At 46.1% G+C, this 13,931-nt stretch overlaps 1 protein-coding gene across 4 annotated transcripts; it reads right to left on the reverse strand.

Annotated features, from left to right (window-relative positions):
• Positions 1-114: 114 nt before the first annotated feature.
• Positions 115-13,916, reverse strand: ELK1 (ETS transcription factor ELK1). Of its 4 annotated transcripts, none has more exons than XR_012850270.1 (8): positions 13,574-13,916; positions 10,073-10,211; positions 9,474-9,682; positions 7,686-8,117; positions 6,578-6,994; positions 2,353-2,454; positions 1,049-1,656; positions 115-772 (listed from the first exon to the last, which is right to left on the reverse strand). XR_012850270.1 is itself a non-coding variant. In XM_075834886.1 (8 exons), exons 1-7 carry the CDS (start codon positions 13,682-13,684, stop codon positions 1,558-1,560), a joined length of 1,509 nt encoding a protein of 502 aa, XP_075691001.1. In that variant the 5' UTR covers positions 13,685-13,916; the 3' UTR covers positions 115-772; positions 1,525-1,557. The 4 variants fall into 4 exon arrangements, 3 of the variants coding, with proteins under 3 accessions (XP_075691001.1, XP_075691000.1, XP_075691004.1); XM_075834886.1 differs by having other exon boundaries at positions 1,525-1,656; XM_075834885.1 differs by having other exon boundaries at positions 115-1,656.
• Positions 13,917-13,931: the final 15 nt, after the last annotated feature.

Below are 13,931 nucleotides of genomic sequence, written 5' to 3' on the forward strand. Positions count from 1 at the left end.
CTCTGACAATCAGACCGCCCCCCCCCCCACTCCCGTAAAAATAACATCTGAATTTTGAACCATTTTGGTTTTCTGATGGGTTAGTTGCCCACCGCCGTTCTAGACTACTCTTCAGTTACCCTCGCAGGCCGAATGAGGAGGAGGGACACCAGAAAAGCAGGATCCGAAACAACAAAACATTAAGGAGGAAACAAGAAAACTAACCCGAAAAAAAGGCTAGCAACACAAAGTCTAAACATAGTCTTCTCTTCATCAGTGGCTGCTGCTTGGGAAGGAGGTGAGGTGACAACTTGGTAAAGGTGTGAGAGACTCCGTGTTCTAGAATCTCAGGAACAATATAAGAAAGATTTTCACACTCCCAAAATAAAGAGATCTGCGGCGCGTGTGCGACTTGTTAGAAAAGAAAACGCCGGCAGACCGTCTGTGATAAGTGCTATAGAAAAATTCCCAGGCATTCTGGAGAAAGTGGACATCTCAGAAACACGAGATACTCTCTTCCCTTGACCTAAAATTGACATTCTCTTATCTAGCTTGAAGACATATTTCTTCAAATGGGTAAAAAGTCTTCTGTTCCTCAAGTGGGCGCCATCTTTAATTCAGCATGACCTCATTTGACATTTGAGAACCATCCATTATCATGACCAGCCGGATGTTCTCAAGATGATTAACATTCTTCTTCTTACCGCTTTCCGAAGTTTGGTTTTTGTAGGGTGTATGTCAATTACGTCACGATGACCTCTCCCTCGAATAGAACTAGGTGTTTCTCCCGAACCTGTCAATATGAAAATCACAAAATCAAAAAGTTCTCTCTCCTGTCGTGCACGCATAGTAAAATTTTAAGACGATACATCCAAAAATGGAGTGGAGATGGAGGCTCCAGATGATGGTGGATTTGTTTCGAGAAAATGGCACCCAGTTGACAAGGCCACCAACGGAGGATCCAGGCGGCTGATATGACTTCTAGTGACACATGTCGATAAAATTTGGAATTGGTATATATTTTGGGGACACGATAATTTTGCCTCGAAACCCAAGAGCCCATTCTCACCGGAGGAGGACCTTTAGTCTTCTTCTCCTCCCATATCTCAAATGAATATGACTGAGCTTGTGAGTCTATCTCTAAAGCTCTCCACCGTGCAGAACGGTCTTATACTTGGTGGTGGCCTCATCTTGAGGAGTATAAGAAGGTTTATCTTCATGAAGAAGTAAAAGAGAGTGCGGCAATAAATGTTCCTCTAGGAAACTGCACGTTACTTGGTAATCAACAACCATGGATGGAGGAACGTCTTCAGTGTAGTGGGCTGCACGCTGGACTGGATGTCATTTGGATGTCCATGGTGGGTCTTCTCGTTTACATCCAAGGCAAAACCCTATGGCCCTAGACGAAACGCAGGCTTTCCCTATGTGGATATCGCAACACAAAAGATATACATCTGTTTCGACATGTAACACAGACTGTAAGCGGTCAGAGTCGCCCAAGGATAATCCGCTTAGGTGTGAACAGACAACAAATTGTGTCCTTACGGAGAACTTCAAGATCACAGCTCTGTGGGTTCCTTATGGCTTCTGAGGACCAGGCGAGAGGACAACAGGGGTAGATAGTCCATCAACACTGAGAGTTGGAACGTGGATCTGGTTGCTTCCATTTGTTGGAAACTGGAATTAAAAAAATTATTGGGATAATGGGAAATGGGCGAACATGACAATCGACCATAGACAGCACCTTCTAACCTACCCCATAATAATTGTGAGACTTCGGGAAAGAGGAGCAATTCAGGGATCGCAGATCTCCTTCTCTAAACTAGAACTGATCAGAGTGATTGGTACCTCTCTTACCCCCCTCTCTTTCACTCAGTAGAGGGCGACAATGAGCACATTACAAGACCTAATAAAATTTGTGCGCCATCCTGAGGCATGTTTTCACCATATTGCGTCTCACCCAAAGGAGAAGGGCCCATGAAGTTGCCTAACCCTCAAAGCTAAAAGTACCTACAAGGTTAAAGGGCTACTGGCCCTCCCTCGCCATAGCTTAGATAGGGCCATCTGTACCTTGGCGTTTGCCTAGGCTGTTGCCCGAGCATCCCCTATGGAACAATCTGGAGAGCTCCAACAGAAGTGAGGAACCAACTGGCAACCCAGGTACCCATCAGATCATCAATCTAAGGGCACCTTCCACCTTGGGCTTTCAAACTACCCGATCTCCTGGCATAGATCAGGAGGCCCCGGGTCTCCTACAGGTAAGCACTACAGCCCGGCTGCATATACCCAGGTCTACACCACCTTGTGCATTCCGTACCCGCTCAAAGTGAAACATACAGATATCAGGGACTCAAATGCAACGGCAAATCTTACCTGGAAGGACAACTTTGCAGGACTTCGAGGAGCTATGGGACTGAGTGTGCTCCAGAAGTGTATAGAAGGCGGAAGGGAACTTGGGGTGAGCAGTAGAGGTGTCTGAAAAAGAGATCAATGGATTGTCAGGGTCATGTGTTACACGTGGCAGGGCACCGTCAGGTGACACATATGGAGGCAGTGGCGCACGATCCATCCACCATATTTTCTAAGGAACGTGTGCCATCTTTGTATACAGATCGATACATGAGATTTGGCGTATGTTCTTCTGTTCACACTGGGCCTGGATTGAAGCTGCTGTGTATGAATATTCATGACAAGATGGGATTTCTGCACAGGATCAGATATTTATCTAGAAGAACGGGCAGAAGAGGCCTATGGATCACACTCCGTGGACACAGGCCAGCTAAGAAGGTATTAGTGCACTTAGAAATGATTGCAGAGATAAGGGTCCACGCCCCAAACTAATAAGCAAATTGTACTTAAATACTCTGTGCTGATAGGCCTCTGCTCCTTTAACCATCAGTGTGTGTCCTCCCACATATCTTTTTTTCCCCTCCTCAGATCGCGACACTGCCCCTGTCACATTGAGTCCTGTCCTCACAAGACTGGTAAACTGCTCACCTGAAAAACATGGGGACCCTGCTTCTCTCCTGAAATAATCTGTGCTGCTGTGAAAACTGCATCTATTACTTCTTTTGGAAGCAATATTCCCTCTGGACAGCGGTTACCTTTTCTCACTAGTGGTTTAGTTGCTTGTAACTTATAATTATTCTATCCTTTCTGTAATGGAAATTCAGCTCTCCATGCAGACTTCCTGCAGTGTAAAGCATGGAGGAGGAAAAGACCAGGGCAGCCTGAGGCTCTGATGAGACAGGAAATGGATTACAGACTACCAAACACCCTATGAACACCCGTTTAAGGGCTTGTCCCCACATATCGGAATTGTGGACAGAGAATACGCAGCAGAATACAGTAGCAGCAAAGAGGGTGAGATTTAACAAATGTTCCTAGAGCAATGCCCACGCCAATCAATGCCATGAGATTAAAATCACATGATGCAACCATTGAGTGATTCATTTAAATTCACCACAGCAAGTCATATCCCACTGCACGGTAAAGCACAGCCACCATTGTTACTGTTTGTATATAGATATAATCAACAAAAATAGGTGAATCATACTTCAGAGCTGCATTCTTAATTCTGCTGGTCATTGGAAAACAGTCAGCAAGCTTGTTGTCAGATACGCGCCTAACAGCTTAGCTGAGCTCCTATAATGCAGGTTGTTTTTTTCTTTACATTAGCTGACTGTAGATTGTCTGGTGTGAAGATGACACTTCCCAGAATGCATTTTACCAGAGCAAGCGCTGTGTAGACGCTGAACAAGCAGGCGATGCTGGAAGATTTCAGCTGTCAATCTGTAGAATTGTGACTGCAGCTCTGGAGTATAATACAGGTCGTAACTCAGGATTAGTACAGGATAAGTAATGTATGTACACAGTGACTCCACCAGCAGAATAGTGAGAGCATCTCTGGAGTATAATACAGGATGTAACTCAGGATCAGTACAGGATAAGTAATGTAATGTATGTACACAGTGACTCCACCAGCAGAATAGTGAGTGCAGCTCTGGAGTATAATAAAGGATGTAACTCAGGATCAGTACAGGATAAGTAATGTAATATATGTACACAGTGACTCCACCAGCAGAATAGTGAGTGCTGCTCTGGAGTATAATACAGGATGTAACTCAGGATCAGTACAGGATAAGTAATGTAATGTATGTACACAGTGACTCCACCAGCAGAATAGTGAGTGCAGCTCTGGAGTATAATAAAGGATGTAACTCAGGATCAGTACAGGATAAGTAATGTAATATATGTACACAGTGACTCCACCAGCAGAATAGTGAGTGCTGCTCTGGAGTATAATACAGGATATAACTCAGGATCAGTAATGTATGTACACAGTGACTCCACCAGCAGAATAGTGAGTGCTGCTCTGGAGTATAATACAGGATGCAACTCAGGATCAGCACAGGATAAGTAATGTAATGTATGTACACAGTGACTCCACCAGCAGAATAGTGAGCACAGCTCTGGAGTATAATACAGGATGTAACTCAGGATCAGTACAGGATAAGTAATGTAATGTATGTACACAGTGACTCCACCAGCAGAATAGTGAGTGCAGCTCTGGAGTATAATACAGGATGCAACTCAGGATCAGCACAGGATAAGTATTGTAATGTATGTACACAGTGACTCCACCAGCAGAATAGTGAGCGCAGCTCTGGAGTATAATACAGGATGTAACTCAGGATCAGTACAGGATAAGTAATGTAATGTATGTACACAGTGACTCCACCAGCAGAATAGTGAGCGCAGCTCTGGAGTATAATACAGGATGTAACTCAGGATCAGTACAGGATAAGTAATGTAATATATGTACACAGTGACTCCACCAGCAGAATAGTGAGTGCTGCACTGGAGTATAAAACAGGATGTAACTCAGGATCAGTAATGTATGTACACAGTGACTCCACCAGCAGAATAGTGAGTGCTGCTCTGGAGTATAATACAGGATGCAACTCAGGATCAGCACAGGATAAGTAATGTAATGTATGTACACAGTGACTCCACCAGCAGAATAGTGAGTGCAGCTCTGGAGTATAATACAGGATATAACTCAGGATCAGTACAGGATAAGTAATGTATGTACACAGTGACTCCAACAGCAGAATAGTGAGCGCAGCTCTGGAGTATAATACAGGATGTAACTCAGGATCAGTACAGGATAAGTAATGTAATGTATGTACACAGTGACTCCACCAGCAGAATAGTGAGTGCAGCTCTGGAGTATAATACAGGATGCAACTCAGGATCAGCACAGGATAAGTAATGTAATGTATGTACACAGTGACTCCACCAGCAGAATAGTGAGCGCAGCTCTGGAGTATAATACAGGATGTAACTCAGGATCAGTACAGGATAAGTAATGTAATGTATGTACACAGTGACTCCACCAGCAGAATAGTGAACGCAGCTCTGGAGTATAATACAGGATGTAACTCAGGATCAGTACATGATAAGTAATGTAATGTGTGTACACAGTGACTCCACCAGAAGAATAGTGAGTGCAGCTCTGGAGTATAATACAGGATGTAACTCAGGATCAGTACAGGATAAGTAATGTAATGTATGTACACAGTGACCCCACCAGCAGAATAGTGAGTGCAGCTCTGGAGTATAATACAGGATGTAACTCAGGATCAGTACAGGATAAGTAATGTAATGTATGTACACAGTGACTCCACCAGCAGAATAGTGAGTGCAGCTCTGGAGTATAATACAGGATGTAACTCAGGATCAGTACAGGATAAGTAATGTAATGTATGTACACACTGACTCCACCAGCAGAATAGTGAGTGCAGCTCTGGAGTATAATACAGGATGTAACTCAGGATCAGTACAGGATAAGTATGTCATGTTTTTAAAAAGTGACTTAATTTCTTATGTAGATTAATTAGATATGCAAACATTAATGGGACATATGACTCAACTAAAGGAGAAATCCATCTTACAATCATCCTCTCAATTTTGTGACTGCGATTCTGATGCAACTCAACGGAGCACCATTCAATTAGGGAATTGGCAGGATCTTAACTTAAAGGGGTTTTCCCATCAGCAACATTTATGACATATCCACAGGATGTGTCACCTATCTTTAGAACGGGGCCCCCTAAACCCCATTCTACTGCTCTGTGTTGCGGCTGAAGCGTGTGATTTCCGTCCATCAATTACGGAAACAGCTCCGTAAGTCCCATAGAACTGAATAGCAGTTACAGATACCGCGTAGCTCACCTGCTACGCTGCTTCTGTAATTCACGGTCGGAAATCGCACGCTTCAGCCGCAACACAGAGCAGTAGAATGGGGTTTAGGGGGCCCCGTTCTAGAGGTAGGTGCAGGTCCCGGAAGTTGGACCCGCTTCTATCTGACATTTATGGCACATCCTGTGGATATGTCATAAATGTCTCTGATGGGAAAACCCTTTAAGGACCGTCCCAACTCCACCTTGTCGCTCATCACGGTGACATATCACAAGACTCATACGCTAACTTCTAGGTGGGTACACACAATGGCTGGCCAGTTTACGAGAAAGCGGCAGATGCCACGTAACAAGGTAAATCGCCATTTCCCGGCTCCATCTCGCACCTTACTCACCAGAGAATGAGAAGTGATGACAGAAGATGCGCTTCCAGGAGCCAGCAAGGAATTCACAGCAGCGTTCATCTTCTCCGGACCTATCACAGAAGAAAATGGAATTTCCAAGTCCTTTGGCTTTTTCCCTTTCACGGGCTGTCCTCCTTCCGGAGAGGACACTGGTGGAGATGCGTCCTCCTTCTTCTCCTCGTCCTCCAGACAATCCATCTTTCCCTTCACCTCCTCCTCCTCCTCCTTCGCCGGTGAGTTGATGACTACCAAAATCTCCTGGGCAAGTGGCTGAACGGACGTCGGAGTCTTCAAATCCGGGAGAGACGCAAGAAAGACCTGGGGTTCCGAGAGGTCCTCAACATATGCTGAGGTGTCTTCAAGTGGGTCCTCCACCTTAATAACAGGAGTTGGTGGATCAACTGTGACCTAATAAGAAATGGAAAAACATACATGACGACACAAGACTGGACCAGAAACATTCCTTCACGTTCTGTAAATTCCCTAAGACAATTGTCCCCTGAGACTTCAAGTTGTTTCTTGGTTATATCTGTTCCTAAGAAAGGAAGTTGAGGACCAACGTGACAAAATGACCCACGTGGAGTCATCCGTACTTGGAATAAAGGGCAAACGTTTCATATTGGTGGCCCCTGTAAGATCCACAGAGAAAATCGGGGAAGTAACTAGACGAGGTGCAGGGGTTGCCGTCACACCTTGGCCCCAGTGGGCGAGTGGACCCATTAGGTCCTCCTGCCCCATATGAGACCAGTAATAAAGTGTGAAAGTTGGGGGGAGTCTGTAACAGACTTCACATTGGGGATCGGGAGCTTCATGAAACGCCCCCGGAATAGAGGGCATCCCAAGCTCAGGTTGGCCGATCTTCAATGGGCATTGTGAACCACTCCGTAGGCCCGGGAACCAAACAAGTGAAGAGCCTTCCCTATGGGGAATATGACAAGTAAGCCCTGGGATACTTACCCTGCCATGGGGGGTGTGGTTGCATAAACCAGGATGTGGGGCCCATTTCTACATTTGTTATGGGGCCCCGTTTTCTTTATGTTTGCCCCTGATATCTAACCCCCTTATCTGCCCATTGTCTACTGAAAGTTTAAGACATTACATGGAGCTGCAGTTCCTTGGAGCTATGGATGTTGACTTCTAAGGACAGATCTCCATCATCCTGCTCCAGAGCTTCGTATGATGGGATGTTGATGCTTTGACCTTTGGCCTCTGGTAGGGGAGGAGCTTCAGCTGTAGGCAGGATGTCCGGTTTGTTAGTCCTGGCCTGCGCACTGGGCGGAGCTTGCAGCGACTGGATGGTAAAGGTGGAGTAGAGGCCAGAACGCATGTACTCGTTGCGGCTAGTCTTGGGGCTGCTCCTCACCATCTTGGGGACAAAGGGGGAGTTCTCTCCAGGTTTTGGGGTCTGGGTCAGTTCATTCACAGAGTCACTACATTTGGTGTCTTCCTTGGAGGGTTCACCAGTGCCAGGATCTGGGTAGCACACAAATTTGTACACAAACTTTTGGCCACTGACTTTCTTTATAATGTTCTGGAAAAAAAAAAAAAAAAAAGAATGAAAATTTCCAAAATTGGGTACATCCAGCCTCTTGATATAAACAACATTTTTTTACAGTCACTGACAGTAAGCAGAGGTTTTGAAAATGGCGAGGATATAAAAAATATATGTTATATTAGAAAGTTACAGAACTTTTTATTATACAATGGTAAAGGGATTTTCCCACCAAATACATCAATCACCTATCCACATGTGTATGATCGATCTGGGACCCCACTGATTACTAGAACGGGGGTCCAGAGTCCCTCCTCACCTGCACGACCACGGTGAGAAGTTTTATGAGTGTTTTTGTCAGACCCACACAATTCTGATGGAGCGGCACTTCGCATGATTGACTCTTCGTCGCTGCGGTCAGCCACGTAAGAAGAAACGGGGGACTCAGAAGCCCCATTCTAGGGATCGGGGGGGGGGTCCTAGCCAATCATATATTTATCACCTATCCACACATGTATTTGGCGGGAACCCCCCAACGTAAAACTGGAAAAGCCCATTTTAGGGTTTCACTTATTTTTTTTTAAAGGGGAACTCTAGTAAAACGACCTTCTTATGTGTCACAGATACACGTGAGAAGACGACATTGGTGACGTCTTGGACCACCACTGATTTCCAGAATAAAAAGGCTCTTATGGCGACCATCATAATGTGTCTGGGTGCCATTTATAACAACTGGGCTATAAAAAATACAGGCGATGCCCATAGCAACCAATCAACGCACTGCTTACAGTAGCTGCATTCTGATTGGTTGCCACAGACAACACCCCCAGTTTTATCTTTATATAAAAGGCCAGTTAAACTGAATATTTACCCATAGCAACCAATCAGATCCCAGCTACAAGTTCTCCAGTATCAAAGTCAGCTGATTGGTTGCTAAGGCCAACTCTTCATCTACACAAGTTCAACCAAGTTACCCATAGCAACCAATAAGACACAAGCCATTGACATTTTCGTAATTTAGAGCAATCTGATTGGTTGCTATGGGCAACGACTCACTTTTATCCCTGGAGTGGTTTTCATAAAGGGGCCCAGCGTCTAAACCATCCCAAGACACAGCTTTCCAAGACCCCTGAATGGCAAATCTGACTATTGATGCAGTGATATGGGAGTGCGGGACATATCACAGAATAAATAGGCAAAGTGCATCTATGATAACGGTCATGGCGGCCATATTGGTAGTCACCCAGCTTTCCTGGAAACAGATATAATTCAAAAACAGTCAAAATGATGTCACGCAATAGAACTATGGAGTCAAATGAGTCAATGATTGGGAAGTATCGGGAGCCGTCGCCCTACATGTCGCTAACCCAGCGTTCGTTTTTGGGGAGCCCTCACCTTATCGTAGTAATATCTCAGAGCTCGGCTCAGCTTGTCGTAATTCATATTGGTCTTGTTTTTGCGCAGGCCCCATAACCGCGCCACCTCCTCTGCGTCCAGCAGCTTAAACTCCCCATCGTTGGACGTCCAGGAGATGAGGTGCCGATGACTCTGCTCCTCCAACAACTGCAGGAGAAACTGCCAGAGCGTCCCAGAAGGGTCCATCTCTGCCAGGGCAAGGAAAAGCATGAGGCGGCAGGCGGCACTGGAAGAATTCAACACAAACACTCACACAGGAGACAAAGTTAAACATTGATAGAATGACAGCAACGGGCCGGCGGCGGCAGGTCGGAGTAGGCACGTGTGTGGGTGGATGCTGGCGGAACCCGTTTTCGGCTCACCTGACACCACGCTGTCACTCTACCCCACCGCTCTGCCATGCTGTTTACTTTCCCTGCATGGTACGGTGGAAATGGATGGCACCGAGCGTGGGAGGAGGAACAAGGGCACAGGTAAAGCAGCAAATAGATTGACAGCACAACACGTCCTCGACACCCATCGCCGACAACCTTCTACACCACCGTGACCACCACCACCCTCCTTGCTTCGCCCCCTACCTGTCTGCAGTCTCAGGCGCCTCTCCTGTCCACAGAAGTCTGGCAGATCTGGTTGACTTTGCTCTTGAAGGGTCTTTGGGTGACGATCTGTCCCTGCTGCAACCATGAGGCTGCGGAGGAAACCGCCTGGAACATTGTCCTGGATAGAAGGAGAGACGAGAAGGAGAAGAGGGATATTCCTGGCCTGGTTTATACAGCAGCGCTCTGTTTTCCTGCCTCCCTCCCTCTCGTCTCCATCTCTCATATATACTGTCCTCCACCTCCTACTTGTTTTTCTTGTTTTTTTTTCAATGTCTGCCCCTCTTCCCTACACCCAGCAGACACAGGAGAGAATCCTGTTTTACGTCAGAGGGAAGGAGAGGGGAGGTGACAGGGGAGGGGAGACAGGGTCCTACGTTCTCACTAATGGATGTGGGCACAGCAGCTGTACAGTGCACGCCTGCCTGCGGCTCACCCCCTCTATACCCTGCCAGTCGTTGGCAAACCTCTGGATTAGGAAACCATAGCTTGGTTCTATCTGCTTCTGGGAAAGCTGGGTGACCACAAATATGGCTTTACCGGTCGGAGTCCCGAAGAGCAGATCTGCCTAGTTACACTGTGAGGCTTTTCCCTGGTCTGTAACGCTGCATAACCAGGCAGATGTGTTTATCAGAGCTCTGGGAAAGCTGGATGATCACCAATATGATCACCATTATCGATCCCACAGGGGAGTGCTGAAGAGCAGATCTGGCTACAGTGATGCAAGTGTGTAATACTTCTATATCACCGCCTAACTAGATAGATTTGCCATTTAGGACTCTAGGAAAGCTGGGTGACCACTAATATGACCAGCGTAAATGTCTAATTATGCAGTAAGGCAGCTCTCTTTCCTGCCTCACTAAATAACTAGGCAGATTTGCCATTCAGGGTTGTAGGAAAGCTGGGTGAAAACCAATATGGCTGCCGACACAGCGCCCATGGGAAGTACGAATTGCAAACCTGCCTATATATGTTTGGATATATCCTTGTCCTGTCTCACTGCGTACAGATAGTTACCTTTCAGGACTGTAGGAAAGCTGGGTGACCACCCATGTAGGAGCTATGATGGTGACTATTCTGTTTCGCTTTATACTGACAAATAGAATACGAATGTTTACTGATAGGTGAACATTTTATTGGAATTCAGTAAGATTCCTCTAATCCGGAATTCGTGGGATCTGGCAGGAGCCGGATTATCAAACGTTCTAGATTATTACAATAAACCGAGTCTCTTGTTTTATATATTACACAGATTTAACCCTTTGTCTCTCTCAATCAGATTTCAGCTCTCATTTCGGAGGCCCTTTCCCCTTGCACCAGTTTTCATAAATCACCCCCATCATCTCTGGATCGACAAATCACCCCCATCATCTCTGGACCGACATAAATCCCCCCCCCCCAATCATCTCTGGACCGACATAAATCCCCCCCCCCCAATCATCTCTGGATCGACATAAATCCCCCCCCCCCCAATAATCTATGGACCGACATAAATCCCCCCCCCCAATCATCTCTGGACCGACATAAATCCCCCCCATAATCTCTGGATCGACATAAATCCCCCCCATAATCTCTGGATCGACATAAATCTTTTTGCCCCCCCCCCCAAAATACACGTGGCAAATCCGCACGTAACGCGCATCGTGTGCATTCAGCCTTCCGTACCCATTGGATCTAATCAGAAATGTAATTCACTGGAACTCTTCTTGCGGTCAGTGAACGAAGACATTTGTGTTTTGAGCTCTGTGCAGTGCACCTGTGCTAATCAGGACACTGTTCTATCCACTGACAGCAAGCAGACACCTTAAAGACGATGAACACAAACGTCTCGTCACACAGTAAATCCTCTGTAAATGGAGCTCCCCTTTAAATCTTGACTATTTCACCAGGACTGCAACATGGACAGAATTAAGGTGGGACTGCATTAGATTATGACAGGATTTAGCCATAAAATCTGGATTCGGTCCAATCTAGGCCAATTTTCCCCATTACATACAGGCATATCTTTACTACGTATACCCTCCTCCTCTGGCAACGAAGTGGTTAAATAGTAATAACCCCGCAGGTGCCCACTATATTGAATGCCATAGGACGTGCTGGGTTATTAGAGTGCCGGGCACACCTCAGGAGGGAGCGCAGCGGGTACATTCCGCATTAGAATGGGACTTGTTTGTGTGGAGGTGACTTTATGTGCCCCATTCTATGCAGTGACAAGGCCTCGTCGTCATGGTAACAAACCAAGAAAAGGCGCAGCCAATGGAAAGACAAGCAAGGATTAACCCTTCTCCTGCAGGCTGGCGCCTCAGTTCTCACAGCAAAACGTCACTTAACCCCTTTGATGCCAACATCTCTAGCAGACGATAAAAGGTGGCGATCCGGCCGTCAACACTTATCGTTACGCGCGCCTCTTCTGTCCAGTTCAACTGGTATTCTAGGAAAAGCTGGGTGAAGACCAATATGACTTCCCATAAAGGCGGTCACCCAACTTACCCAGTGTCTAGAATGGCAAATCTAACTCCCATTTTCAATGCATATCAAGACAAACATACACCACTGCATAACAGGGCAGATTTGCTGTTCAGAGCTGAGGGGAAGTTGGGTAATTATCTTTGTTAGTGCAGCCCTATTGGTTATCACCCAGCTTTCCCAGGAACAGATAGAACTATGAGGTTCTATTAGATAAACATGGCTGGTTACTCCCGGATATAGCGCCACCCTTGTCTATGGGATGTGTCTGGTATTGCAGCTCCGCCTCATTGACTTGAAAGGGGCCAAACTGCAATACCGCACACATCCCATAGACGAGGGTGGCGCTGTTTCAGGAAGTAAGCAGCCATGTTTTTCTATTCTCATACAACCCAATCACCTGGCAGATTTTATTATTGTGCCATTTATTAACCCCTCTGCTGCCTGTGCAACGAACAGCATTAGAGAACCCTAAGCAGGAGATGTTTATAGAAATAGGACTATTTAAAGGGGAACTCCACCTGATCCCTCTAAGGGGAAATTTCAATATTATGCAACCCAAACAAATTTTAACTCAACTGTAGTCCGCAATGCTGGGAATTATGGGGTCTCTACTCCGTCAGGGCCAGGAACATTTGCTGGACTCCTGTGCTGAATTATTGCTGCACAGGTCGTCAGTGACCAAGACTGAAAGCGTAGTTTCCTGTGACTTCAAGAGTTTACCCCTTTATGGACTTAAGAGGGAGAAGAAACGCCACTTATCTAAGTAGTGGGACCCCCTAGGGAGTTAGAATTTAAGGGGTTATTGGTCACTGGAACAGGCGTTTTTGGGACGCAGCCTTAATCCACTATCACCTGCTGACTGTTGTTGTCCTCCTTGCTGACTGTCTCCACCTACAGTTCACTACTGAAATTAAGTTGGAAAATGGTTCCTGAATCCCGGACCCGTACGGCTAGGACATGGCCCTGAAGCTGCATAAAAACATGGTGTAGAAGTGGCAGGTGCCCCTTTTATACCTTCTTTCGCAGCCACGGGTGTATGAACAATTCTGCCAGCATGACGTCCAAATTTCCCAGCATTCCCTGCACAGAGATTGTACTAGTGATTTGCATTCTGGGAAATGTCATCTTCACACCTGACGTTAGACAGTCATCTGATGCAGGAAACACATTACAGGAGCTCAGCCAAGCTGTTAGGGGCGTGTCCGTCAACAAGCTTGCTGACCGTTTCCAATAGCAACCAGCAGAACTGTGAATGCAGCTCTGGAGTACAATACAGGCTGTAACTAAGGATCAGTACAACAATGTTAAGTATTTACAAAGTGACCTAAGCTTAGGTACAATCTATATGTGAACTGTATACTGCTGCTCAAAA

The sequence above is a fragment of the Rhinoderma darwinii genome, chromosome 8 (genome assembly GCF_050947455.1).
Source record: "Rhinoderma darwinii isolate aRhiDar2 chromosome 8, aRhiDar2.hap1, whole genome shotgun sequence".
In the NCBI taxonomy this organism is placed as follows: domain Eukaryota; kingdom Metazoa; phylum Chordata; class Amphibia; order Anura; family Rhinodermatidae; genus Rhinoderma; species Rhinoderma darwinii.